Source organism: Ctenocephalides felis, unplaced genomic scaffold, assembly GCF_003426905.1.
Source record: "Ctenocephalides felis isolate EL2017-DRISC unplaced genomic scaffold, ASM342690v1 CF-g0.4_SCAFFOLD_01170, whole genome shotgun sequence".
Taxonomy (NCBI): Eukaryota; Metazoa; Arthropoda; class Insecta; order Siphonaptera; family Pulicidae; genus Ctenocephalides; species Ctenocephalides felis.
The window spans coordinates 35,296,877-35,324,844 of record NW_020537324.1 but is presented as its reverse complement, the minus strand read 5'-3'; the positions used below and the strand labels follow the sequence as shown (position 1 = coordinate 35,324,844).

The 27,968-nt window shown below is 28.3% G+C and overlaps 1 protein-coding gene across 1 annotated transcript; it reads left to right on the top strand.

The window, feature by feature from the left end:
* The first annotated feature begins 342 nt into the window (after positions 1-342).
* Positions 343-27,675, top strand: LOC113366693 (ethanolaminephosphotransferase 1-like). Its single transcript, XM_026608348.1, has 10 exons — positions 343-488; positions 3,586-3,861; positions 16,299-16,367; positions 16,444-16,615; positions 19,458-19,572; positions 20,684-20,825; positions 22,098-22,255; positions 24,092-24,272; positions 26,277-26,462; positions 27,560-27,675. Exons 2-10 carry the CDS (start codon positions 3,805-3,807, stop codon positions 27,629-27,631), a joined length of 1,152 nt encoding a protein of 383 aa, XP_026464133.1. The 5' UTR covers positions 343-488; positions 3,586-3,804; the 3' UTR covers positions 27,632-27,675.
* The last annotated feature ends 293 nt before the right edge of the window (positions 27,676-27,968 follow it).

The following is a 27,968-nucleotide window of genomic DNA, read 5'->3' as shown; positions in this document are numbered from 1 at the left end:
CATTTTAAATTTCGACTTTTGGACGATTACAATAACTTACCCTACGAAAATAATATTACCGTTCTATTAATTATAATGTTTATTATTAATGTATAGACAATTTGATATGCTTACTAAATACAAATAGCTTGCTCTATTTAGTATTCTATTTTCGGAATTTTAGTACGTAAGACGGAAACAAAAACAATACGTTTCGATTCGTTTGCAGACAGGAGTTCTATTTCCATCCGCCGATTTAATTCGAAGCGCTGCCGTAGGCTGGAAATCCAAAATCAATAACGCGGCAATCTGTCATATGGTACGGCGCCGCGTCCGTGCTAACATTCAATTGCCGTTCGAACCATACCGGTGAATCGGTTATGTGAAAAATTAAACAAAGTTAATAAAAATATATATATATTGACACGTGAATTAATAATATAATTTAGTCAAAACAAAGATAGGTGGTAGTGAAATTATTTTGGATATATAACACAAAGCAAGATAATGTAAGATACTAATATATTTATTTAATCTTTAATTTTAGTAAGACATATTTTATATTATTGGTACATTATTTTATTTAGCTGTATTATATTCAATCAATTTTCAAATAATATTTTATATATTTATTTATGTAGAAAAAACTATTTTATGTACTGCCGCAATATTGATTAGCATGCGTATGTTTTACTCTTGACATTTAGTTCTTGTATAAAGTTGGTTTAAAATAATTCAGATTAATTTCTAGACAATTGTTTCCGATTCACAATTATATTTTATGTTTGGGTCAATGTTTGTGGATGGGAATATTTTATTTGTTGATTATACATTTTGAGGCTTTACAATGTTTAGTGTTTTTATAAAATGTTTTGTTATACAATATTTATTGTATTAATCCATTAATCACGTGATCGATTTTTAAGGATTTTTGACCCCTCCCCTCCCTCTTGAATATATGTTGTGGTATTTAAAATTACCCCTCTCCTCTACCAAACACCACGTGTGTATTTTTAGTACCTCGAAAAATTCTTAAAATTTAGGACTATTTTTTTCAATTTTGATTTGTTTTAAAATTCAGGTAAACATTGCATGTGATATCTTACTAGACCCTCCCCCCACGTCACATTTTGATTTTTGATATTTTGTCCACCCTTACCTCCGCCTTCAAGCCTCACGTGATTAATGAACAGTCTCTTGATGATTTTGATTTATATTCAGCATAAACAAAACTTTATAACGAATTATTTATTGAACGTTATATTCAAAATTACCCTCCTCCCTCATTAAAAATCAAGTGTATTTTTAGTACCTCGAAAAATTCATAAACATTTTTATTTATTTTTTTTCAATTTTGAATTTTTTTAAATTCAGGTAAACATTACATGTGATATCTTACTAGACCCTCCCCCCACGTCACATTTTGATTTTTGATTTTTTGTCCACTCTCACCTCCACCTTCAAGCTTCACGTGATTAATGAACGGTTCCTTCATTATTTTGATTCAGCAAAAACAAAACTTCGAGTTTTGAAATATTTGTTTTAACCCAGTTGCAATAATTAAGAATATAAATTAACAAAATTAGAGAAAATAAGACAAAACTAACATAATTAGAAATTAGAATATCAGTTGAAGTGAATCATAAAATGCAAAAACACATTTAGCTATTTTTTTAATCAAAACTTGAAAGTAGCAGATTAAACTTGAAGAATATAAATTTAAACTTGCGTGGTTTCTATGCACATAATTTAAATAATTATTTTAAAATAATTACACTAAAACTATAGGCCGGGTCGATTTAGGGTCACTTAGGCACATATGATTTTCGGATTCTAGGGATCAAGATAAGATACTTTGCTGAAAAATTCTCTGACAAACAATTTTTTTTTAATATCTATATATATATATATATATATATATATATATATATATATATATATATATTAGTGATGTGCCAAGTCGAATCAAGTGATTCGAATCATTCGAATCAAGCCTTTAATGACTTGATTCGAATCAGATTTTACTTGATTCGAATCAACTCGTATCAAGCCGCGAAATATTTACTGTGATAAAATATGTATTAACACAAATTTTTCATAAATATAAAAATTTTCATAAATATAAATATAAAAAAAATGTTTTAATTTAATTCAATATTATAATATAAAAAATAAATATCATAAATATAAAAAATAAATAATGAATTAAATCATGCGAGCCACCCGACTTTAATATGCTTAAATGTATCGGCCGACTCCAATCGTCTTTATATGACCATAATCGCATTCATCGACTAACTATATCATTCGACTTCATACGGCTCAAACCGAATCAAGCGGCGATATGAGTTATTCCGACTTCATGAGTCAAACCGAATCAAGCGGCGATATGAGTTGTTCCGACTTCATATGAGCCAACTCGAATCAAGCGGCGATATGAGTTGTTCCGACTTCATCACACAAACCGAATCAAGCAGCGATGTGAGTTGTTCCGACTTCATGAGCCAAACCGAATCAAGCGGCGATATGAGTTGTTCCGACTTCATCACACAAACCGAATCAAGCAGCGATGTGAGTTGTTCCGACTTCATGAGCCAAACCGAATCAAGCGGCGTTATGAGTTGTTCCGACTTCATATGAGTCAAACCGAATCAAGCGGCGTTATGAGTTATTCCGAATTCTGATTCGAATCATCCCGACTTCAAGCCGTTCGAGCGATATGAGTTAACCGTATGGGCGATACAATGCGTCGTCGTTCTTGCGTGTTTATTTATTTTACGGAGAGCTGAGAGCGATTTTGTTCTTGAAATATCAATACCCAATTTTAACGTAAGTGTTTTAGATCTTAAATGTTATCAGAATAAACCACTCGAAATTATGAAACGAGTTTCGGGAATCTTTCAATATAATTCTCTTTTGAAACAATTACTAAACACCAGAAAGTCAGTAAATAATATGTTAACTTCTAATTATGTAAGTAATGGCAAATTCACATTAATTAACTTTCAGCTCTCAGTTTAGATGCGATCCTTTACTGATTACATAGTAAAATAAACAATCGACCCATGATTCCAAATATTATTTTATATACTTTAGTGATGCACAATTGTTTGGTAATCTATTATGGTAAATTAATTTGAAGATATGTTTCAGCCGTCTTCAAAATTATATCATTTTTAATAATTTTCAAAATATACTTTTTGATAGTAATTTATGATTACAATTTCTACTTTGTCGGTTATATTGGTTAAACTGACAATTTTGATTATAAATTTGGATCACTTTTACTAAATTAATACATCCATGAATTTTTTTGTCCATATATATACTTGATTCGAGTTGATTCGAATCATGATTCGAATCAGGTTTTTTTCTGATTCGAATCATTCGAATCGGGAATTTTTCGAGTCGGCACATCACTAATATATATATATATATATATAAAGCTCCAGCAAATGTTTGTGAACCCCTCTTCTATTATAAACCACGTGGACGAATTACTGTAATTTATATCATGATACGCAAGTTTCGGTCTGTTTTGCTGATGTACGTTTTCATTGTTACTTATTTTCTAAAATAATGTACATGTATTTTCATTTTTTACAGATAGAACAATTGTATCTACAATATAAATATAATCCAAGAAACAAAATGTGAAGAAAATTTCTACAATATGAGTGAGAAGTGAAAATAACGTCTATATAATGACGTTCACAGTAAAAAGTGGTTTCAAATTCAAAATTTTAATGAGAGAGTTTCAAAGTTTGTGACATTCCTAATTTTTTTTTTATAATTTCTACTGGAGACTAGCCGAACTTTATCAAAATGTTGTCGTATAAGTATTTAAGCGAGGAGCACCTGAAGGGCTTTGAAAAGTATAAAGTAAGTAAAATTTTCTCATTGTTTCTGTGTAATGTTTTAAAGCATTTATTATAACATTCTAAAGAACTTTAGATATAATAAATTGGAGTATTAGTATATGAGTATTTAACCCTTCTCGTAACCAGGAATCTACTGGACCCCAAACCCAACTTTAGAAACCATTTTTTATAAGGTAGCTCAGTTCGGAGCATTTTTCGGGCCTTAATTTTTTTTACCTTTAACATTGTATGCATTGTAGCATTGTAGATAGGTCAAATTTTATTTTCGTTTTTTTTTTAATTGAGCCAATATTCTGCCTACGGTGAGCGTATAAAATAAACGGTAAACAGTTTTATACGGTTAAGTATATACTTTATTAATACTGTATCTTATAACCCTATAGCCTATACGTTTCGGGGTCATAGTAGATTGTATTAAATTATTAGCGAAACTTTTAAAATTTTGATGTCTAGTGTGACTTAAATTCGACTATCCTGCATAATTAAAATACGAAAAAAGATCTTATTCAGATAAGAAAGAATGCGGGTGCAGATCATGCTGATTTCATGAATATTTAACTCTTATTAAATTCCAAGAAGTAATTTTATAGGACGAAAAGAAAAACAGTTTTTTTTTATATTCTTATATTAGTGCACAAATTAATAAAAGAAAATTTCATATAATTTATTAATAATTCTCAAAGTGTTTGTTCAGGATTATTAAATTTTGTAATTATTGAATATTTTTTAGTGATCTTTAATTATTAAATTTAGTTATTTCTTTCTGAAATTACTATCAATTACCATACACACACTTATGAGTAACTTACAAAATTTGTATGAGATATGGTCTTTCAACAAGTTTTCAGGTATTGATCAGCAAACTTTTACTGAAGTATTTGGGATATTAGGATGAATTAATTAACAGTGAAGTAATATATTTTTCCAATTTTTTCCTTGTTAAATAAATTATCTTCTTTTTTCAAAATTATTTTCATCCACACCGTTTTTTGCAATAAATATATATTTCTGTAGTTTTTTATTAAAATTTTAGAGCATTATGACATTTATCATTTATAGTGTAATTAATTAGTTCAATGATCAATGGCTGTATCCGCCACATATTTTGAAAATTGTGATAACACTTCCAAAAATATGTGCAATGGTAGCGAAATGTGAAATCGCTGATATTGCATAACACATTTATAAATTAGGTAGCCATATATATTTGTTTATTCATCAGAAATTTACTTTCGGCATCAAATCGAATAAATATGTATTGATACAAATTTACAAGTGAATACCATTACTTGCCGTTCTACTTGTTTTTCACAATTCTTTAACTTCTAAACTAGTGTTGTATGGCATCGTGTCTTGAGGCAAATTGCTGGAACTTTCCGGACCGTAATGAAATCGAGGAATATTAAATGTTTTCAAATTGATTATTATAAATACTGTAAAATTTTCTTATAGAAATTATATAAACAGAATTACAAAGTTAAAATTATTTGAAGTATATAAGTGAGCTTCAGAGTTTAAGCCAGAGTTAAAATTAAAATCGGAATTATTTTCGATATACAATTTTTTTTTTGGAATTGGAATTTCCGAAAACAATTGTTTTGCCAACGCAAGCAAAATATTTTTTTGATAATTCAAACCGGATACCTCGTTCTCTCAAAAACTTTATTTCTATTTTCTATTTTCTGCACTCGTTGCTTCGTATCTCCGTAACGGCTGGACCTGCCGTTGCCAAAAACTAATCTTTCTATCAATAGGAATTTTTTAAATCAGTTCATCCATACGCCCGAAATCGTCGACGAAAAATTGTCTCCACACATAGACACACGCACATACAATTTTTCTGAGGTATGCCAAAATTTACGGGAAGTTAATTAGGATATGAATAAGCTAATACAATTTAGTGCCAACAAGTAATTTATATTTGACGCAACCGATGTTTTTTGCTAAAACTGACGAATTTGTTTTCTGTCTGCGTTACCTTAAATTGATTCAATTTCTGACCAAATATGCATCGAATAATATTTTTGTGGAAAAGTTCATATCAGACGCACAAAAACGTATGAAATAAATCCTGATCATCAAAGTGGCGTGTTTTGCCTCTTATCAAACGGGGTCAGCTTAGGTCGTCGATTGTTGTAAATGCCAACGAGAAGTAAATTGGAAAAAATCATGCGTCGCGTTTTATATATCGTCAGATATATAAAATAGATACGCAAGTCAACACTTTGACACTATGAAATAATTCCACAGGATAAACTATAAATTAACTATCAACAAGTTGACAGTGGCATTTTGCTTTAAGTTCTTTGCTAAAACTTCCTGATAGGTGTAATAATTGAGTTAATCAATCGGAATTCAGATTTAGATATTTGGATAAAATTTTAACTGTTTATTTGGAAAATAGTTTTTGCTTTCACTTAAATTTAAATATTGCGGTTTCCAATTGATTTTTCTCAAATACTGAAATCTGTAATTACTCAAGAAACTTAATAATCATTTTGTAAAATATCAAGCATATCTGCTATAAGAAAATACTGACACTAAATACGTAATCTTTGATAATATTTAATCATTTAAACTAGTAAGCAAAAACTTCCCGGCTGAGCCCTCGTCCACCATGGAAATTTAATAAATGGAAAAGCACAAATAAAATCAGTACCTGCTAATATGATTACCTAGAAAACGTGTGTGCTTTAAACCATTTAAATCATATATAAGTCGTTTAGCATAATGAGATTATTATTCAATTATTAATAGGTAAAATTGAAAATAACGATCGAGCGTTTGCTTCATATTGGAAAATTGCTTTATATTGGAAAATTGCAAATAAATATTATTACTAATATATTTATTATTAGTAGAAGTAATTTTATAATTTTTAGGACATCTATTGTTATTGTTTTTCAACTTTCTATGTTCTAAACTCATAGAATAGATTTTTTTTACAAATAATTCTATTAAAAGAAGCGATCTTTTAATTTTTAGAAAAACTATGTATTGTTATAGTTTTTTGCTCTTTTTGTAGTCTATTTGTATTCTAAATTCATAGAATAGAGTTCAGAAACTTAACTTTTGATTTGAACTAAAAGTAAAATTCCTAACAGAACAGAAAATTCGTACTAAGATAATGATTTTTATATGGTGTTAGTATACTAAACAGTAAAGTTAGTATTTTTAGTAGGTTTAAGTAAATTAATATATTTATGGGACACTTACAATTAGGATAATAGGGTCGTTCTAATGATGACTATCCGGTGTGCCTATTTTAAATCTAAGTTTAATGGTTTTTAAATGATTTTCGTATGGATTAATGTTATTTGCTTTCGTCTGCTTTGATATATATGTATATATATATAATATATATATATATATATATATATATATATAAAAGACAAATTCAAAAATTGAACTCAAGACTTTCGCACGACACCTGACATAAATACCTTTCGATTAGATGAACTTCTTCTTTCAAAAAAGTGATATATTAGTTAATTAATAAAATATTATTTATATTATTATTAAATAATCAAAATAAGATTATATCTAAAAGTTTGCTTTTTACTTACTTAAGAACATTTTGCTTTTGTTAGGTATTTCTTCACAATTCAAAATTTGTTATTATTAAGTCTTAAGATCTTAAATTTCGAAGTCTTTTACTTTTTTACCTAAATTTATTTACCTGTCATTTTTAATTATATCACATTCAGAACAATGTAAGTTTTATAGAGGAGGGCGGGGCACAAAGGTCGAATTTGACTTTGAGCAATTATAGTGTAAAAACCAAACCAACTGTCTTATTGTGTTCAGTGAAACTCCCAGCTAATTCATCATTGTTGAAATATGTTTTTTTGCTGTTTTTAAAAATATGCCATCTAGTCTTATAGGTTGGGTAAAAAGGGACAGGAATTGGGCAAACAGATCCAATGACTCATTTTTAATTTTAAAGGGATTTCACGAAATAATAGCTAAATTGTTCAACCAATGCAAAATATAAATTCCATGGATACATTTTTGACAGAGATAACACTGTATACAACCTTGATCAAGTATTTAGTCAGAAATAATCATCAGCACAGTTAGTATAGGTATTTATTTACCTTATCTCTTGTAAAATTTCTTTTATTAACTTAATTTACTGTTTTATTTACTATTTTTTACTGTTGACTTCTTTGCCAGGGTAAAAGGCCAGTTTGTTCTTTTTCCCCATCCACGTGTAAGCTTTTATAGAAGTAATATATAAAGAAGTATTGAATCTTACTTAAAATTACCAATGCATCTTATAAAACAACTAAATAGTGATAATTCTTACACTAGTTTCTATAGTAATAATTTAAAAAATTGGACTTTCTGTTGAACATGATTATTTAACACATTGATACAGCAAATTAAAATGGTTCAATTAAGGCACCACTTTTAGTGCGCCACGCCCATTACATAAAAAGATAACTATTTTTTGATCATTTGTGAATTCAATAAAAATAAAATAATTATGTACTGTTTATTAAAATTAAATGGTTAATAATTATTATTATTAAATTGAATATCAAATTTTAAAAATAATAATTAATGCAAGGAAAAAATGAGATTTGTTATAAAAGATATTTTGAATTTTTTACAATGTCAGACGTATATAAAGCTGTTAGAGAATTAAGATTGATTAAAGTTATCTTTTTCGGGAAAGACTGATAAAATTCGTATCGCAGATAACGACATAGGAAATATAGGTATTACGGAGTTTGATATTGAACTACTTTTTCTGATAATCCTTGCGTAATACTAAATTGATAAACGTATTATATTATATAGTAATATATATGTATGTATTATATATAATACATATACTACCTGACCCGGCAATCAAATTTTCAGTATAAAAATAACTAACTGATTGTGAAAGAGAAAGAATATGGTATATAAGTAAAAGGTTTTAATTAATTTTTATTTTTTGATTATGAAGCAGAACCTGAACATTCATTTTTGGCGTAGATTTGTATGGTACCTTTCTTCTCAAAAATTGTTGTAATTATGCAAGAATCAATCGACAATTTGACTATCTCGTTTTATCGATCTAAGAATTGTTTTGAAACTGTTTCAGTGGCTAGAGCAAATAAATTTATGCTTTTCATAAGCTCAGAAAAATCTTGATCAAAATTCAATGAATGACGTTTACAAAAAGACAATAATTTATTAGTTATTGAGCTTTGATTATTACTGATTGGTCTACTAAAATGACTAAATGAAATAGGGATTTGTGGCAGGACGCTGAAAATTTGGAGTTGCATGTAATATTCAAATTTCGCATTAAAAAAAAAGAAAATGAAGAAATTGACATCAAAATTTAAAAAATAGTACTAGGGTTGGACAACCCTTGATAAAAATAAATCATTTTTCAGGTAAAATTTAAGCTTTTTCATAAACCCAAAAAAATATAAAATAAATACAAGTTAAAAGCATTTATTGACTGCACTGGAGATCAAAAATTGTTCGATTACTGAAATGACATTTACGAAATAGAAGTTGGTGGTAAGAAAGAGGGTGAAAATTTAGGGGTGTATGTGTTTTTAAACTACAAATTATACAATAATGAAATAAAGAAATTGTTCTAAAAACTAAAAAAAATCCTAAGAGTCGTCTCTCAGGCATGCTGATCGCGATTATGAAATTTCGTTAAAATTTCCGTTTCGAGGAGTATTGCGACGAACATCATGATACGAGAATATATATATATATATATATATATATATATATATAAAAATTTAATATATATATATATTTATATATATATATATATATATATATATATATATTTTGTATGATTCTGAATTTGATGTTGACATATGTATTAACAAAGTCTAATAATCGGGCATAACATCAATAAAAAACAGTTTTTTATTGATGTTATGCCCGATTATTAGACTTTGTTAATATATATATATATATATATATATATATATAAATATATATGCCTAAATGATACATAAAAATTATAAAAATTTACCAAATCTAGTTACTTCTTTTGATTTTTTTATATTACAATATAGTAAAATTTAGTGTTAAGATCAGTCTTCAACAAAAATTATTATCTTGAAACTAAATTTGCTGATTTATTTACTGATTTTAAATCTATATTATTACTAGAATTTTAAAACTAGAAACGCAGGATAATTTAACATTTATATCATTATAGTAATAATAATGTATTTAATCAATTAATCAATTTCAAAGAGAGATTGCTATTCAATCATTCTTACCATTCAAGTTGACAAAATTTACGAAAATTATAATTTTTTTTACTTTACATTATCAACATAAATAATGCATAACATATATTAATGGGATATTATAAATGACTATGTTCTATAGATTTATTGTATATAATATATTTAACATATATATTAGTTAATTAATTAGTTAATTAATTAATTAATTTATCATATTTTATTTAATTTTATTTTTAGTTTATTGTTATTAGATTAATTGATTAATCTAGCGCTTTATTTTTTATTATACAATGCAATGCTAATCTTAAAAAAGGAATACTTATATATTTGAAAGCATCAGTAAAAAAATTTACAAAATTACCGACATAAATAATGAATAACATACATAATTATATAAATGCATTTATATGCATGTGTGTGCGTTTATGCGTTTGGTCATGTAAGTTGTACTATTTTGTTAGTTATTTGGAAACATTATGTGAGGACACCCCAGTTATGTACCCGTTATTATTTTTTCATACAATAGAGCAGATGTTTGAAATCTCACATTTATAATTTGTATCGGAAAGTTTCCACACCGCTCTAATCGATATTGTTATTTGCTGTATCCTAAAACATCAATAGTTCGAGTTATGCGATAAGTCAAAAACTTTTATCAGAACATATTTCTTAATGTACACAAAGCATTGATCAAATTTTATGTTCATATATTTTTATATCACATTAGTAATTTAGTGAAAAATCCTAATTTAATAAAATGCTAATCAAGCAGCATTAATTGCTTTGTAATCAATGAAATATCGATTTATGCAATTTGATCATATGATTTTAGTAGTTTATTTGATTTAATTTGATCATATTTAATTCAAATTGATTTTTCGAATATATTCGGATAAATTCCATTTTCAGTCATATTTTCTAAATTTAAAAGCAAAGCAATCGATTATTGCTACTTTAATTTTTGTTTTCTCACTGAGGGGCTTCTCATTTATTAACTTCCTGTAGGATGCCTGTAGGGTAGTTATAGTAATCGCAAAAAAATTGAAAATAAAATTTTTTATTTATCTGTGTTTTAGGTTTTTGAACATTTTGGCATACATTAGAAACTAATTGGTATTGGTATTTAGCCTTGAGGCAAGTTAAATGAACTTCCCGATATGTGTAAATAATCGACTTAATTAATTTATGAGTGATTAGAAGTATTTCGAGAGGATTTATTACACATAATTGAAAACGAACGAACACGTTAACTCGGAGTATTTTCTAAAACCAAATTTGGTCTCATTCGATTCAGAATGGCTTGAAACGTCGAGAAAACATAAAATTAGCGATTCGGATTTTTTTATGAAAACATAAACTTCTCCTTCGGGAAGTTAAAAACTGATTTGTGTGTGCATGAATGTATGTTTGTATGTATATCAAATACAGGACTGGAAAATTCCACACTCTGAGGCACTGACGATAATGCCGCCCCATCCTTGAAATTTTACTTAAATAGTTTTTATGTCTCATTTTCTAAAATTAAAATTAGAATTTTGAAATTTTTGAAAAATTTGACCTTTTTGACAGCAATATGTCTAACGATTCATTTTAACCACCAAATAACATTTTTGTTTACTTTTGTTATTGATTTTCCGAAATCAATAAACCTGCCTTCTCAAAATTTTAATTAGTTCTTCGTCCAAATCGGGAGCTTCGTTATCTGAAAAACCAAATTACTATTTTTTTATACTTTTTTCCCCGTATCTTCGAAACGGATGAACCTGCTTTTGACAAAAACTAATCAGCACCACTTTTTCCCATCAAAACAAACCGAATGTGTTTTGAATTATTCAAATCGGTTAAACTGTGTTCCCAAAATTGTCGAAAACGATTTTGAGACAAAAATTCGTATCCGAACATATTCCCACACGCACATACATTCATTTTTTTTTTGCGAATACTATAATTTATCCTACAGAAATTTAATATTATAACAAAATATTCATTTTTGTTTTAACAATAAAAATTATAAATTTTGCCCTAAGGCCTAACCACCAAATAACATTTTTGTTTACTTTTGTTATTGATTTTCCGAAATCAATAAACCTGCCTTCTCAAAATTTTAATTAGTTCTTCGTCCAAATCGGGAGCTTCGTTATCTGAAAAACCAAATTACTATTTTTTTATACTTTTTTCCCCGTATCTTCGAAACGGATGAACCTGCTTTTGACAAAAACTAATCAGCACCACTTTTTCCCATCAAAACAAACCGAATGTGTTTTGAATTATTCAAATCGGTTAAACTGTGTTCCCAAAATTGTCGAAAACGATTTTGAGACAAAAATTCGTATCCGAACATATTCCCACACGCACATACATTCATTTTTTTTTTGCGAATACTATAATTTATCCTACAGAAATTTAATATTATAACAAAATATTCATTTTTGTTTTAACAATAAAAATTATAAATTTTGCCCTAAGGACTTTTTTTTACAGACAAATTCGACGAACATTTTAACTTCCCGTAGGATAACATCTGAAAAATATATTTTTCTTGAACTTCAGCTCGTTTACGAATCTCTCTATTAGCCAATTGCCGTATTATGTTTTTTTAAATGAAAAATGTTATTAAGAACAATTATTTAAATATATTATATTGATTTTTTTTTCTCATTTTCCAAATTTTGCCACTGTCTATATGTGTGTGTAGGTTTGTGCGGATACAATTCTTCGTTGGAAATTTTGAGAACACGGATCAATCCATTTGAATGATTCAAAAAGCGTTCGATTCCTGTAGATAAGAATGAGCTCATTAGTTTTTGGAAAGGCAGGTCAGCAGTTTCGGAGATCGAGTGAAAAAAATAAAAAAATTGCCATTTTATGGTCAAAAATGATCTTTAGACATATATACATCAAATTGTCAAATATTTTATAGAAATTTGATAATAAGTACAAATTTTATTGACATTTTTATAGGTTCCGTACCAATATTTATCCGTTAGACTGCGATACGGCGCTTACGCGCTTCAATATTCCGTCTCTAAAACAGCTACGCAGCACGATAGCTTTGAAAAAAAGTTCAAAGTTTTCAAAATATTAGATGAATTCAATTTTTTTTTTTTCGAAAAAGTCAAAGAAAATTCTCAAAAATTTATTTTTTTCAGTTTTCAAAAAATTTTAGTTTTTGGTATGAGAAGTTCCAGCAATTTGCCTTAAGGCACGATGCCATACACCACTAGTTAGATAGACAAATCGATCCACAAGGCAGCGACTGTAGTTATAAGGAAATTCTTGATGAAGACAGTAGAGATAAATGATATAGAAACAATATTCCAAACTGCTTGCGACTTTGTGCTAATTCTGAATTCAGGAAACCGAAATTGGTTTAGAAAGAACTAGTTGGACGTGAGTTGAAGAAAAGGGTGTTGCAGGTAGATTATTAGTTCATAATGCTTTCAATTATGTACCTGGGCTAACGGCACATGCAAAAAGAAACATTATGAACAGGAATCCAAATAGTGCATTTCTGTTAGTGATTGACGAACATAATTTGAAGCATTATAAAATTTGTACATAGTTGGAAGCCACTCAAATTTTGGCCAAAGACTGGTCAATTTTGCAAGCAAAATTGAAGGCATTTCTTGCAATATTGGACACACGAGGAAATATTTTCGCGTACGAAGGAAATACTTTGAGGCTTCAATATTTATGGAACACCAAGTGGGGAGCATAATTTTTCTACTCGCAGTAGACGTGATTTTACTGATTGTGAAATTTCGTGATACATTATTTTCAAAAACAGTTAGGAGTCGACCTTTGCAAACGAAGAAATTCGTTTTAGTTCCAGCAGTATGGAACAAATTTATGGAAAATAGCTAAAATTGCTTCAAACTGGGAGCTCATATTACCATTGATGAACAATTTCTTCCAACGAAGATTTACCCAGTATATGCCAAATAAACTTCATAAATTTGGCATTAAATTTTGCTGGCGTTTAATGTAGAGATAAAATATGTAGTAAATCGATGTTCGTAATTAGCAAAATGCTAAGCTCGAAATGAACCAACCGCTCCAAAGCGAATTTGTTCGTAATTAAACTTCTCGAACCATATACCATGAAGGGAGAACTGTAACAACAGATATTTTCTTTAACAAATATTTCTTTAGCATTAAAATTGAAATATAAAAATACTTCGTTATTTGGACTTTACGCACAAACAGAGGGAGTTGTTGAAAACTTGTAAATTAAAAAAAAAGACATCATGGCATCTTACCGTTTATAAATAAGAGTAAACCAAAGAGTACAAAAGTGCAACACATAAAAACATCGAAAGTGTAAATAATGCTAAAATGTCACCTGAAATCATTGCTTTTTATAATAAAACTACATTTGGCCAATCACAGACCAAATGGCGCAAAAGTATACGGTTAATTAGGTTCCAGAAGGTGGCTATTAAGTGTTTGTAGATTTAGCCGGAATTATAGATAAAACTATACAAAGACACAACAGAAGAAAATATATCAAGGAAAGTCTTTATGTTTTGATTAGCAGAAGAATTTGCTTCAGAATATAATTCTACATAGCATAAACTTCAAGAACCTTATTAACCAATTACAAGGTGGCGAGCATAGCTCACTTAGTAGCGTGTTCGATTCACACGACAGGGATCTTTGGATCGAATCCTGTCAACGACTTAGAATTTATGAAAAAAATATGTGTAGTTAATTTGAAATTGAATAAAATTGTATTTGTTAAGTAGAAATTGAATAAAAATTAAGAAAAATAGGAATTACAGAATTCGAATAGCTGAATTGCATTAAGAGTAAGAAGAAAAACATAGTAGAATTTGCTAATATTAAAAGAAGAATGAAGAAAAAAATGGAATGAAGATAGAAGTTGAAAAGAATTATTTGATATGAAAAAGCAAGAACTGAAGAAAATAAAAAAAATATAGAATAGGGTATATATAAATTGAATATGATATAAAAATTAGTATAGAATGTAAATAATTAAAAATGTTGTAGGTGGTTAAATGCTCAGAGTAAGCGAGGCCAAATAAAAATAAAAAAAAATACAAGTGGCACGGCTTCTGAACGAAAATGGTGTCAAATGTACATAATGTAATGTTAAAATACTACTATTAAACTTTAAATTATTTATTATTTGATAATATCTATACATTTTTGTAACTATTGCAATTAATTTTGTTTGTTTTATATTAATTTGAATTGAATAAGGCGTTAAAACCACAATTGTGTTTCTTATTATTATATAGAACATTTTTTCTTATAGACTAGTCACATTGACTATGTGGGAGTAGTAATGATTATGACAATATATTAAATTAGAAACTCCCAATAATAAAAAAAATATAAATTTATTAACTATAAAAATATTTCGATATCAAAAATATACATGACATGTCCGATTGTTTTTTTACAAATCAAAACCAGCCTGCTTGATATCGCCACACACTCCCTGGGGTCACCAATGTGGGAGTAGTAATGATTATGACAATATATTAAATTAGAAACTCCCAACAATAAAAAAATATAAATTTATTAACTATAAAAATATTTCGATATCAAAAATATACATGACATGTCCGATTGTTTTTTTACAAATCAAAACCAGCCTGCTTGATATCGCCACAACTAGTTTGGTAAAATTAGGTGAATTAGGTATATTAAATGGCTGATAAATCTACGAAGTTATGAATGTAAAACTTTGATTACATTCGTTAGTGTTCATTTTTGTTAGTTATATCTAACTCATTCCACTTTCGGAGTTATAACAATCTTATTTTTCATAGCAATTTCTATTTATGAAATCAATAGAAACCAACTGAAAGACTGTGCACCGTATTTTATTAGAAATATGGCAATTTAATCTAATATCCAAACTATTTGTTCATACTCTAATTTGACATTTCTATAAGTATTGAAAATCTTCTGACAAATATTTACACAAAGCTGAGCACTCTAATATCAAATATTTAGTAATATTTATCAAATGGTATTTTAATACTTAGTCAGTATTGTGGCTTTCGTCCATGTATGCCGAAATGTCTATTATATAGATAATCACAAAAATACAAAATTTATAATTGTTAAGTATGATCTTTGGTAGAAATTAATAAATCAGCAAGTTAACATACTATGATATGATATGACTCAATATATAAATATTTATTAATTTGTTGAATTAATATCCAATTTTTTAAATTTTCAGTATAATTCAAAAGATACGAGCATCTTCAGCGTGCATGTAATGCATCCGTTTTGGGACAGGTGTGTAGAGGTAAATGAAATATACTATTAAATAAGAAATATTTTTAATTCTTAACAATTTATTCAAGTATCTTTTATATTTTCAGTATTGTCCAAGATGGATAGCTCCAAATCTCCTCACATTTGCCGGATTCTTACTGACCGTATTGAATTTTTTGTTGCTCTGCTGGTATGATTACTTTTTTGATTCGGCAATAGGCATACCTCCATGGGTGTGGCTATTTGTAGGAGTGAATTTGTTTGTAGCCTACACTCTAGGTAAGGTGAATTTATTGATCACCATCATTTTTATTTCTGCGTTAAATATATGTATTAATGTATGGTATTTTTTAGTGATGTGCCAAGTCGAATCAAGTGATTCGAATCATTCGAATCAAGCCTTTAATGACTTGATTCGAATCAGATTTTACTTGATTCGAATCAACTCGTATCAAGCCGCGAAATATTTACTGTGATAAAATATGTATTAACACAAATTTTTCATAAATATAAAAATTTTCATAAATATAAATATAAAAAAAATGTTTTAATTTAATTCAATATTATAATATAAAAAATAAATATCATAAATATAAAAAATAAATAATGAATTAAATCATGCGAGCCACCCGACTTTAATATGCTTAAATGTATCGGCCGACTCCAATCGTCTTTATATGACCATAATCGCATTCATCGACTAACTATATCATTCGACTTCATACGGCTCAAACCGAATCAAGCGGCGATATGAGTTATTCCGACTTCATGAGTCAAACCGAATCAAGCGGCGATATGAGTTGTTCCGACTTCATATGAGCCAACTCGAATCAAGCGGCGATATGAGTTGTTCCGACTTCATCACACAAACCGAATCAAGCAGCGATGTGAGTTGTTCCGACTTCATGAGCCAAACCGAATCAAGCGGCGATATGAGTTGTTCCGACTTCATCACACAAACCGAATCAAGCAGCGATGTGAGTTGTTCCGACTTCATGAGCCAAACCGAATCAAGCGGCGTTATGAGTTGTTCCGACTTCATATGAGTCAAACCGAATCAAGCGGCGTTATGAGTTATTCCGAATTCTGATTCGAATCATCCCGACTTCAAGCCGTTCGAGCGATATGAGTTAACCGTATGGGCGATACAATGCGTCGTCGTTCTTGCGTGTTTATTTATTTTACGGAGAGCTGAGAGCGATTTTGTTCTTGAAATATCAATACCCAATTTTAACGTAAGTGTTTTAGATCTTAAATGTTATCAGAATAAACCACTCGAAATTATGAAACGAGTTTCGGGAATCTTTCAATATAATTCTCTTTTGAAACAATTACTAAACACCAGAAAGTCAGTAAATAATATGTTAACTTCTAATTATGTAAGTAATGGCAAATTCACATTAATTAACTTTCAGCTCTCAGTTTAGATGCGATCCTTTACTGATTACATAGTAAAATAAACAATCGACCCATGATTCCAAATATTATTTTATATACTTTAGTGATGCACAATTGTTTGGTAATCTATTATGGTAAATTAATTTGAAGATATGTTTCAGCCGTCTTCAAAATTATATCATTTTTAATAATTTTCAAAATATACTTTTTGATAGTAATTTATGATTACAATTTCTACTTTGTCGGTTATATTGGTTAAACTGACAATTTTGATTATAAATTTGGATCACTTTTACTAAATTAATACATCCATGAATTTTTTTGTCCATATATATACTTGATTCGAGTTGATTCGAATCATGATTCGAATCAGGTTTTTTTCTGATTCGAATCATTCGAATCGGGAATTTTTCGAGTCGGCACATCACTAGTATTTTTCTTATTATTCACTACAAATAATACTGATAACAGACATGATTCTGTTTGTTCTGGCATTTGATCTTTTTTCAATCAGTGTAATACAACATATCAAAAAAGACTATACAATGGTTGACCAATATAATTTTGAATTACAGCATTTGAACGTTAACAAACAATCATTTGGTCTCATGTGTGTCTTCAGTAAAATCAGTAAAATCATAGGTAGAAAAAACAATGTCTTGAAATATTTTGTCTGTTTACTTCTTATTAGTATCGAATACAATAACAAATTAAAATATCAAAAAATTTAGTTATAATTCATAGAGACATTGAAATAAGACATGTTATTGACAAATGTAGGACGTAAATCATCGGAACCAAAATATCATGTGAATTACTCCATTATTCTATTGTACCAAAATTGATAAACAGATAGTAATTACTGATGTTGAAAAATATAGGACAGACTCTGAATTAAAGGTCGAACATATTTTTCGTTTTAAAACAGATGATTGTGTGTTGTAACAAAACATAATTAAAAAACTAGCCACATTCTGCGAGAATTAATTTTGAGGCAAACCTATATGAGGTTCTGCTTCTACATCTGCCTTATATCAATCGCTTGACATTTTGTCGAGCATTTGCAAATTACATTTGAAAAGTATTTTTGTACGATTATGAAGAAAATATGTTGACAATACGCCTGTGTCAAAACTGATTCTACGTTCTGCAAATCCAGTCGAAAATGATAAAAGCCATGAAAAGCTTTAAGTAATATCACTCGAGATTGGAGAGAAAAAATCTTGACTTTATTTAAAAAATGAAATTACTTTTTGAACAACCAAATACTTTTTTATTGTCATGATTTATATTGAAATTATATTTGAATATGCATTATTTTTTATAAACAAAACGATGAATATAATATTAATAGGCAAACCAGATCTATTATAAAAATATAAACGTTTTTCAAGCATCCTAATGGTTTGTTGTATTTTTAATTTAGTTGACAAAGTTTTTATATAACCTCAGAACTCAGAACTTAATGATACTTTATCATTTCTTTAAAAAAATTTCAAACTTACTAGTTCCCATAATTATATAACTATTGCACATATGAAAACAGCAAATGATTCCTAACAATTTAAACATTTCAAGCCGATTATAGATAAACGATTATTATATTTATTTTAATGACAATATAGCTATTAGTTAACTATAATTAGTATGTAAGTTTTGTTCTATATAATGTACATATATTTTAAAGTTAAAGGTGATAATTCAATATGTATGAACTTATTAGATGGCATAGATGGAAAACAAGCCAGGCGGACGGGTACTAGTGGTCCATTAGGAGAATTATTTGATCATGGCCTAGATTCCTGGTCTTCGGTATTAATACCAGTTTTTATGTATAGGTGAATATAAACAAATAATTGCTTATTTTTATTTATTTTACTTAATAAGCCATACTAACATTATTATTTTGTTTAAAATTAATTATGAGGAAAATTATTAAAATACATAGATTACATATAGGGTAGGGCGGGCTTAAAGGTCAATAGCATTTCAATGTATTCATATTGAGAAAATTGCTTCGAGATACGAACAATCGGCATGCTAGCGTGCTTACGAAACGAATTAAGCTCGTAAGGCGGGGTACACTGTATACGTTATTTAATAATTTTATAATATGCATTGTTAATTTTAAGTTAGATACTTACACTTAGGTCGGGTAAAATGGACCAACTGAAATTTTACTCTGGCAAAATTGTAAAAAATAAGAAATAGCAAGTAAAACAACTAAATTACAGAAGCTATATTATAAGGGATAAATTAAATAAATAGTTATTCTTCTGATGAATATTTCTGAAGATACTAGCTCAGGGATATTTCCAGCGTTATCTCTGTAAAAAATGCACCTATGAAATTTATATTTTGCACTGGTTGAGTAATGCAGCTACTATTTTGTAAAATCCCTTTAAAATTCCGTTCTAAATCACCCCGTCTATGAGGTAAAAAGGACCAGATTGCAAATTATGGAAGAATTGCAAAAAAAAACATATCTTTACAGTGATGAATTAGGTGGAAGTTTTACTGAACATAGTCAGATAGTTGTTTATTGATATGTGTTATCTTTTGTCATATAATTGGTCAGGTTTTCACAATATGATTGCTCAAAGTCAAATTGTTCCCCGCCCTACCCTATCTATATCATACAATATCTGAAATAATTAATTAAATTGAATTCCAAATAGTTATTGAACCAAGATCAATTCAATTTAAATTTTTCGAAACTATTTGTTATGTATTTTGGTGATATTGCAAAAATTCAAGAAATTCACTCCAATTAATTTGTTTAATGCTTATAAATTTATTTTTTAAATTAATTTTATGTTATATGTGGTAATAAAAATATACTTTCTATTTTCAACTCTATATTTTCCTTTGAAGCAATATCTTAGGAAATTATAATGCTGTATTATTAATTCACATTTTATAAATCATGTGTTTTATTTTTTTCTGCAGTATGTTTGGAAGACAAGACTTCTCGGCGTATAGAATGTATTTTGTTGTGTGGAATGTATTTGTAAATTTTTATTTGACGCATTGGGAAAAGTACAACACCGGTGTATTATTCTTGCCATGGGGATATGATTTTACTATGGTGGTAAGTTGAAGATATAATTTTGGAATTAAATTTCTCCAATAAGTAAATCATTGTTTGATAAAGGCAAATTGCTGTAACTTCAGAAAATCAAAAATTTTAAGAAAGCTTTAAATTTTTTTTAAATTTTTGGAAAAATTAGATTTTTGAGAATTTTGAAATTTTTGGATGATTTTTTTTATATTTTTTTCCTAATTAACTACCCGTGGGGAAAATGAAAATATTTATATATCTTTACGTTTCAGAGGTTTCTGAAAATTCAGGCATTCTTTAGAAAAAATAATTCTAAAAACATTCCATACCTATTGATAAGGAGACGTGCTGATCAGTTTTTGACGAAGGCAGTCTAGCCGTTTCGAAGATATGGAGCAAAAAGTGCCAAAAATTTCAATTTTTAAGAGGACGGGGCGTTTGTTACCTTATTAATAGGAATAGAATGTTTTTTGATTTATTCAAATAGGTTGTTTGGTGTTCCCGAAATCGTCGACGAAAATTTGTATCCGTACACACACACACGCATGCACATACACATACGTCAATTTTTTCTAACGTATGCCAAAATGATCAGAAACTTTCTGAAACGTGAAGATATATAAAAATTTTCATATTCGATTTTTTTGCAATTACTATAACTAACCATACGGGAAGTTAATATCTGTCGGTCTCTAGAAAATATATAAATTGGGTTGATTTTTTCTGGATAAAAAATAAATCTTTATTCAAGAAAAAAGTCATAAGCAATGCAAAAAATGCAATGCGAAGTGAAGTTTCTCAGATATACTATTATTCTTAATTTTTGTATCATTTCTTAATGTACTTTTTCTGGTTTGTTTGTGTTGCAACAGAACAACATCCAGTTTAAATTAAACTTTTTATTGAACATTATTAAGGTATTTGGTTTATTTGGTAATTACTATTATTTTAAAGTGTCGACGGTTTATGTTAAATTTGAGCAAATGCATGACTTAACTTATGCTTAACTATTTATTTTGGATGCAGTTGCAAGATTTTTCACTTCTTCAAAAAGTATTATTTCAATATCCATTGTTTCTGGTTCAGATCTGAACATTTATTATATGAAATGTTTATAAACAAGTGAAGTGGGCCATATTAATATTGTAACCATCTACTCTACCCTTTAATTATGATATTTAATCATAATTTATAGTATATATATATATATATATATATATATATATATATTATAATTAATAGATAATAAATGCTGTTAAATAAAATAATTTTATATTTTCTTAAATTTGTAACACATTTTAGGGCGCGACGTTTGTTCTACTACTAACGTGGGCTGTGGGCACGTGGATTTGGACCATCCCTTTGCCATTAGGTTTAAGACCTTCGCTTATATTTGAATCTGTACTTTATTTTTCGGCGATGCTCTCTAGTCAAACTGTGATAGCTTGGAATATATACAAGTAAGTCAACAAATTAAATTAGCCCTTTTTTTCTTAGTGTCAGCCTGAAAATTTAACTAAATAACAATCGTTTTTTATTATTAAAGAGATAAATTTTAATAAACACATATATACAGATATCAGGTTTATTGACGATCAAGACAACTTACGTAAAAATATAAAAATAAATTTTGAACGTTACGCCCTAAGTCAGTTATAAGTTTTCAGCTTGGTTACTCTTACTGAGTGCCCATTTTTAAAATAAGAATATTGTATTAAAAAATGGATAGAAAAAATATTTTGTAAAAAGGAATACAGTGCCCTAAGTGCATTTAGAAATCATTGTCTTTCCTCTCATTCGATGTGCGGCGTACAAATAAAAAAAAATCACTTACAATTAGATTTGAGGTCATCGTTGCGTAATATTATTAAACGAAACTTTAAATAACTGAAATCTCTTCTACAAAGCCGTACAAAACAAATGCTTCAGAAATATCCATCGAAAATCGACTTTAATAGATTGTTTGTTAAAATATAGTTTCATGGAGTAACGATTAAGCGCACTGTGTGGACAGGGTTGTAAGTGTGAACCACCCCTCTGGATGACATAATATCATGGGGTAGTGATATTAATTTTCACCGGAAAATATAGATCAAAAATATGTTTTCAATTGAAAATAGCCATTTAGTGCACTACTTTGTGATACGGCAATGGACTCACACTATTCAACACCTTGAGTTGGAGCTAACTCAGTTCACGGACCTGTTCTAGAGCAATGCTACCAATACCAATATTGGCAGTGTTTCCAATTGAAAATAGCAATTTCGGGCACTACGGTATGATATGGCAATGGAAAATCTCTCACACTATTCTTCCCTAAATCGAGTTGGAACTAACTCAGTTTGCAGATCTGTTTTAGGGCAATACTACCAACAATATACTATTATGGCAGTATTTTGACTCTCAATTCTATTAAAATTTATACAAAATAAATGAAGATGAAATGAATATTATCATATCATAAATTTTTGTAATAACAAAATACAATGGTATTTACAATACTGTTTTTTATCTATAATCTTATAAACATATGATATTAATCAAAAACAGCAAAATATTTAAGCAAAACGATATATTCATGGGGCAATTCTGCCATAACAGATCATATAACAATATCAAGACAACGCGCTCTTATCCTTGTTCTTTATATTGAAAATTATGAAAATGTTTATCTATTTGCCGTGCGATCAGGCGTATTTTACATATAAACAAAGCACGGGAGAATGTTAGTGTTAGAGAATGATAATGGATGATCGAAGATTCTGTTATCATAACATTCTTCCTTGCTTATTTATATGTAAAATAAGGAACAAAGCACGGGAGAATGTTATGATAATGCATGTATAATACGCCTGATCGCACAGCAAATAGATAACCATTTTCATGATTTTCACTACCAATAACAAGCATGCCACGACAACCCTATGTTATGGGTCGTGTTATGGTTGAATTGCCCCATCAATTTGAAATTAAACGAAATAAATTTAATTCACACATAATTTCATTGAAGGTACATAACGTCAGAATATGTACCTTCTAACTATTAGAAGTAAAACTAATATAAAAGTTCTAACAACCTGATAAACGAAGTACTTACATAAGAAGTGTATATTTTGGTGAATTTTTACGTTCTACCAAAATCTTGAGATTGTTTTTTTTATGAAATTTTTTATTTATATAAAGATAATTGTTCACTGTTTAACTCTATAGATTCGCGTAGATGAAAATTGAGACAAAAATTGATATAATTTATAACATTTTCTATGTGATTCTATTAATTTCTTTCTCTTTAATAGGTCCTACAAAGAAGGTACCGGTAAAATGAGGCCGCCTTTGGAGGCAGTTAGGCCGCTTTGGCCTTTGATATTACTCTTTGTATCCAGTGCGTACTGGGCAACATATTCTCGAAATCAAGTCGCGGATATTGATCCGCGGGCCCTTTATATTATGACAGGCACAGTTTTCTCAAATATTTGCGTGAGTATTCAAATCAAGGAGAACGAAATGAGAACTTATGATTTTACATTATTAAATTTATTATAGATCAAGCAATGGATTTTTTTAATTTTACCATTTTCATAATGCATTTATTATTAAGCTTAGATTAAAACTTCCATGTGCGATTTCAATTCATTTTAGTTCATTCATTGTTATATCTTTTTTCATTATAATTAAATATTTACTAGATTTACTAGATTTATGATTATGATCATAATAAACATAAGTAAGGTAAACGTACACTATTCCGGGATAGTACATTATTACGGGAGTTTTTCATTTTGATCGCAAAATAAGAAATCAGTCAATAAATAATAATTTTATTCAATAGCACATCAATTATAATTTGAATCCTAATAAAATAGTACGATTTTCGAATTTAAGAGATTATTAAGAGATTAGTTTTATAGTTAAATCGAGCATATATTTGTCAAGAAATTGTCAATTTCAAGACTCCCGCAATTAGGTTCACACAACTGAACCAATGAACGTAATTCCGTGAGAATCCCGCAATTACGAGAAGTAGACTTGAAATAGTTTTATTTTTTATTTTCAACTGTGCCTAAATTCGGCGGTGTTTCTGGTGTTAATAAGTTTGTTAATGACTTCAGAATACTGTAACGTAATTAAGGTATATGTTTTTTTTAATTTCTAACCCTAATAATTGAGTTTGAAATGACTACTCTTTCGTAATAAAGTACACTATTTTTTTCACTTATTTGCATTGTTCCAATATACCTAGAACATTGTAGTAATGAGAGAATCATTTATTTCTACCTTTTCATCTATGATCAATTATTTCTATTATATAAATTGAATAAAAATACAGGTATACCCCGTATAGCGCACGGTACTTATAGGGCGCGGATTCAAGGGCGCTGGTATGTATGTATGTATGCAGAGATCTAGGGACATTCCTGTAAACATCATAGTTTTAATCCGATTAAGCTTTTGGAATATACTTATATTCTAAAACTTCTAAAACATACAAAATTCCCAAAAGAACCTGATTTAAGCTAGTAGTTATTGTTAACTTGAAAGACTTTAAAGATTATTTTAAAGTCTTTAAAGATTTACGTTTGTTGGTAGAATTGTAACTTTTATTTCAAGTTAATTTTTTTTTTTTTGAGTTTAAATTTTATATTTATTTTAAGTTTATATTTTTGTTTAATTGCCGTTAAGAATTATTCCTCTATTGTTTCATTTATTTGATTTACCGAAACAGTATTGATAATAATTATTATACTGCTATTACTATAATAATACCGGCTTTTATTTTATTTTTATTTTAGAAGTATTTCAACTTGTTATATTTTTATGATTTTTATAAAACTAAATAAATGTTTAAAATGATATCAAAGTATTATTTTATAATTTACCGTACTTTTTATAACCTATTCAACTATATTTATCAAGGCAATACGATCCAAAATGTATGCTTCGGGCGCTATCACGGAATAGTGTACAGCGACTCCCGGCATTATATTCACGAACCGAATTTTATCACGGAATTAGAGACAAACGCGTAGTTCACCAAAATGCCTATTATTTCTATAAATGACGTTCTACGATGAAAAATCTTGTTTTAAAATAATCTTAAAGGTCCACTTTCCTATTATCTCTAAAATTCGTCTTTAAAGTCAAACGTTCCTTAACATCCCGTAATATGGTACGTTTACTTGCTGTAATTTGGAATAGACTATTAAAAATTTGACCAAAAAATCGTTATAATGTTCTGTACCTTTGGTACATCTGGTCATGCAATAAACTGTGTATTTTAAGTACAATGCAAACATCAAATATTGCATTACTAATCTAATGGTAACAGTATTTAGTAAATATCTATATGTAAAGTAATAACATATTATATTTACTTTATAAAAATATTTATATAGTGATTTTTTGCAACAGTAGGTGATCTCATATATTAGATTTTTTATATTTTTCGTTTTAATATCCTGCATTTTTTATTTTTTTATATAGTGTCGCCTTATTGTTGCTCAAATGACAGACACCCGCTGCGATCTGTGGAACTGGTTACTTCTACCAGTAATTATAGCATCATATATTTGCACAGTCAATCCTTTGTCCTTTGCGCAAGAACGATTTGTCCTGTATGCCATTACCGTATTAGTGACAGTGGCTCATATACATTATGGAGTGTGTGTGGTAAGAAAAATACATGCATATATATATATATATATATATATATATATTAAATGTTAAATATGAACAATACAGCACTCAGATTTTCAACACACACTACTTTATTTGTACTTACACACGTTTCGAGACCATGGTATGCCTCATCTTCAGTGTAATTTCAAAACAGTTACTTATATACTACACATTCTTTAATATTTTATTTAAATTGCATTTAATTTTTGAAAATATATAAAATACCAACTATCACTTGCAAAGCTTGACACAATACTAAAACATGTGAAACCTGCAGAAATATTTTAAACAAATCTTAAGTATCGAGATGAAGAGACAGGATGGGTATTATTATAATGTAAACAAATGGAGTGCGCAATCGCATACTAAAATCAACAATTGTGAAAACAGTTTAATTTGTTGAAGAGAATAAGATAAATGAAAAAAAATTATAATTTATTGATGATGTTTATATAAGAGTTGTGTAAAATATTTGTGTCGGTTCTCAGATTTACGCTATTATTAGTCCGAACTATTAATATTGATTCTGCCATGCTCCGTTTATATAAGTCTTTTTCATGGAATAAGATTTGAGGATTATCAAAATCAAACTTATGGTTGTTGATATTAGCATGGTCCACAAGCGTCTTTAATTATCAATTTTTTTTGCATTGTAATTCATGCTGCCTGAGCCTTTTATCTAAGTTCTGACAAGTCTGGCCAATATAAGAACAATTACAACTCAAATTTACATTATAATAATATCCATCCTATCCCTTCATCTCGATACTTAAGATTTGTTTCAAATATTTCTGTATCTATTCACATGTTTAGTACTGTGTCAAGCATTGTAAGAGATAGTTGGTGTTTTTTGTATTTTCAAAAATTAAATGTAATTTAAATAAAATATCAAAGAATGTGTTAGTATATAATAACTGTTCTGAAATTACACTGAAGATGAGGCATACCATGGTCTCGAAACGTCTGTAATTATCAAATAGTGTGTGTTACAAATCTGAATGTTGTATTGTTCATATTTAACATTATATATATATATATATATATATATATATATATATATATATATGTAATTCATTAATTTGTTGCAGGTCAGGCAAATGTGTGAACATTTTAAAAGAGATTGTTTCAGAGTACCAAAAAAGAATCAACAAATTAAATAAAGTGTTAAGTAATTTAATAATGTATAAAGATCACTAAATAAAACAAAATACTTAGATAGTAATATTAGAAAATTTATTTATGCAAACTAAGACATGAAGAAAAATAAAAACATTCAATGTTCTAGATCAAATATGACTAAGGAATACAAATTCATATGGTAACAGGTAAAAATTGAAACACATTTTTTGTTTCTCTAGGCTAATGGAATGATTAGTTGTAACAAATTCTTTACATTTTTTTATTTTTTAAATTTCACCATCGATTATACAAAAAAATATATAATTTTGCAAAATATAATATTCTTATTGTAGGCTTAAGGAATCCAAACTATGCACC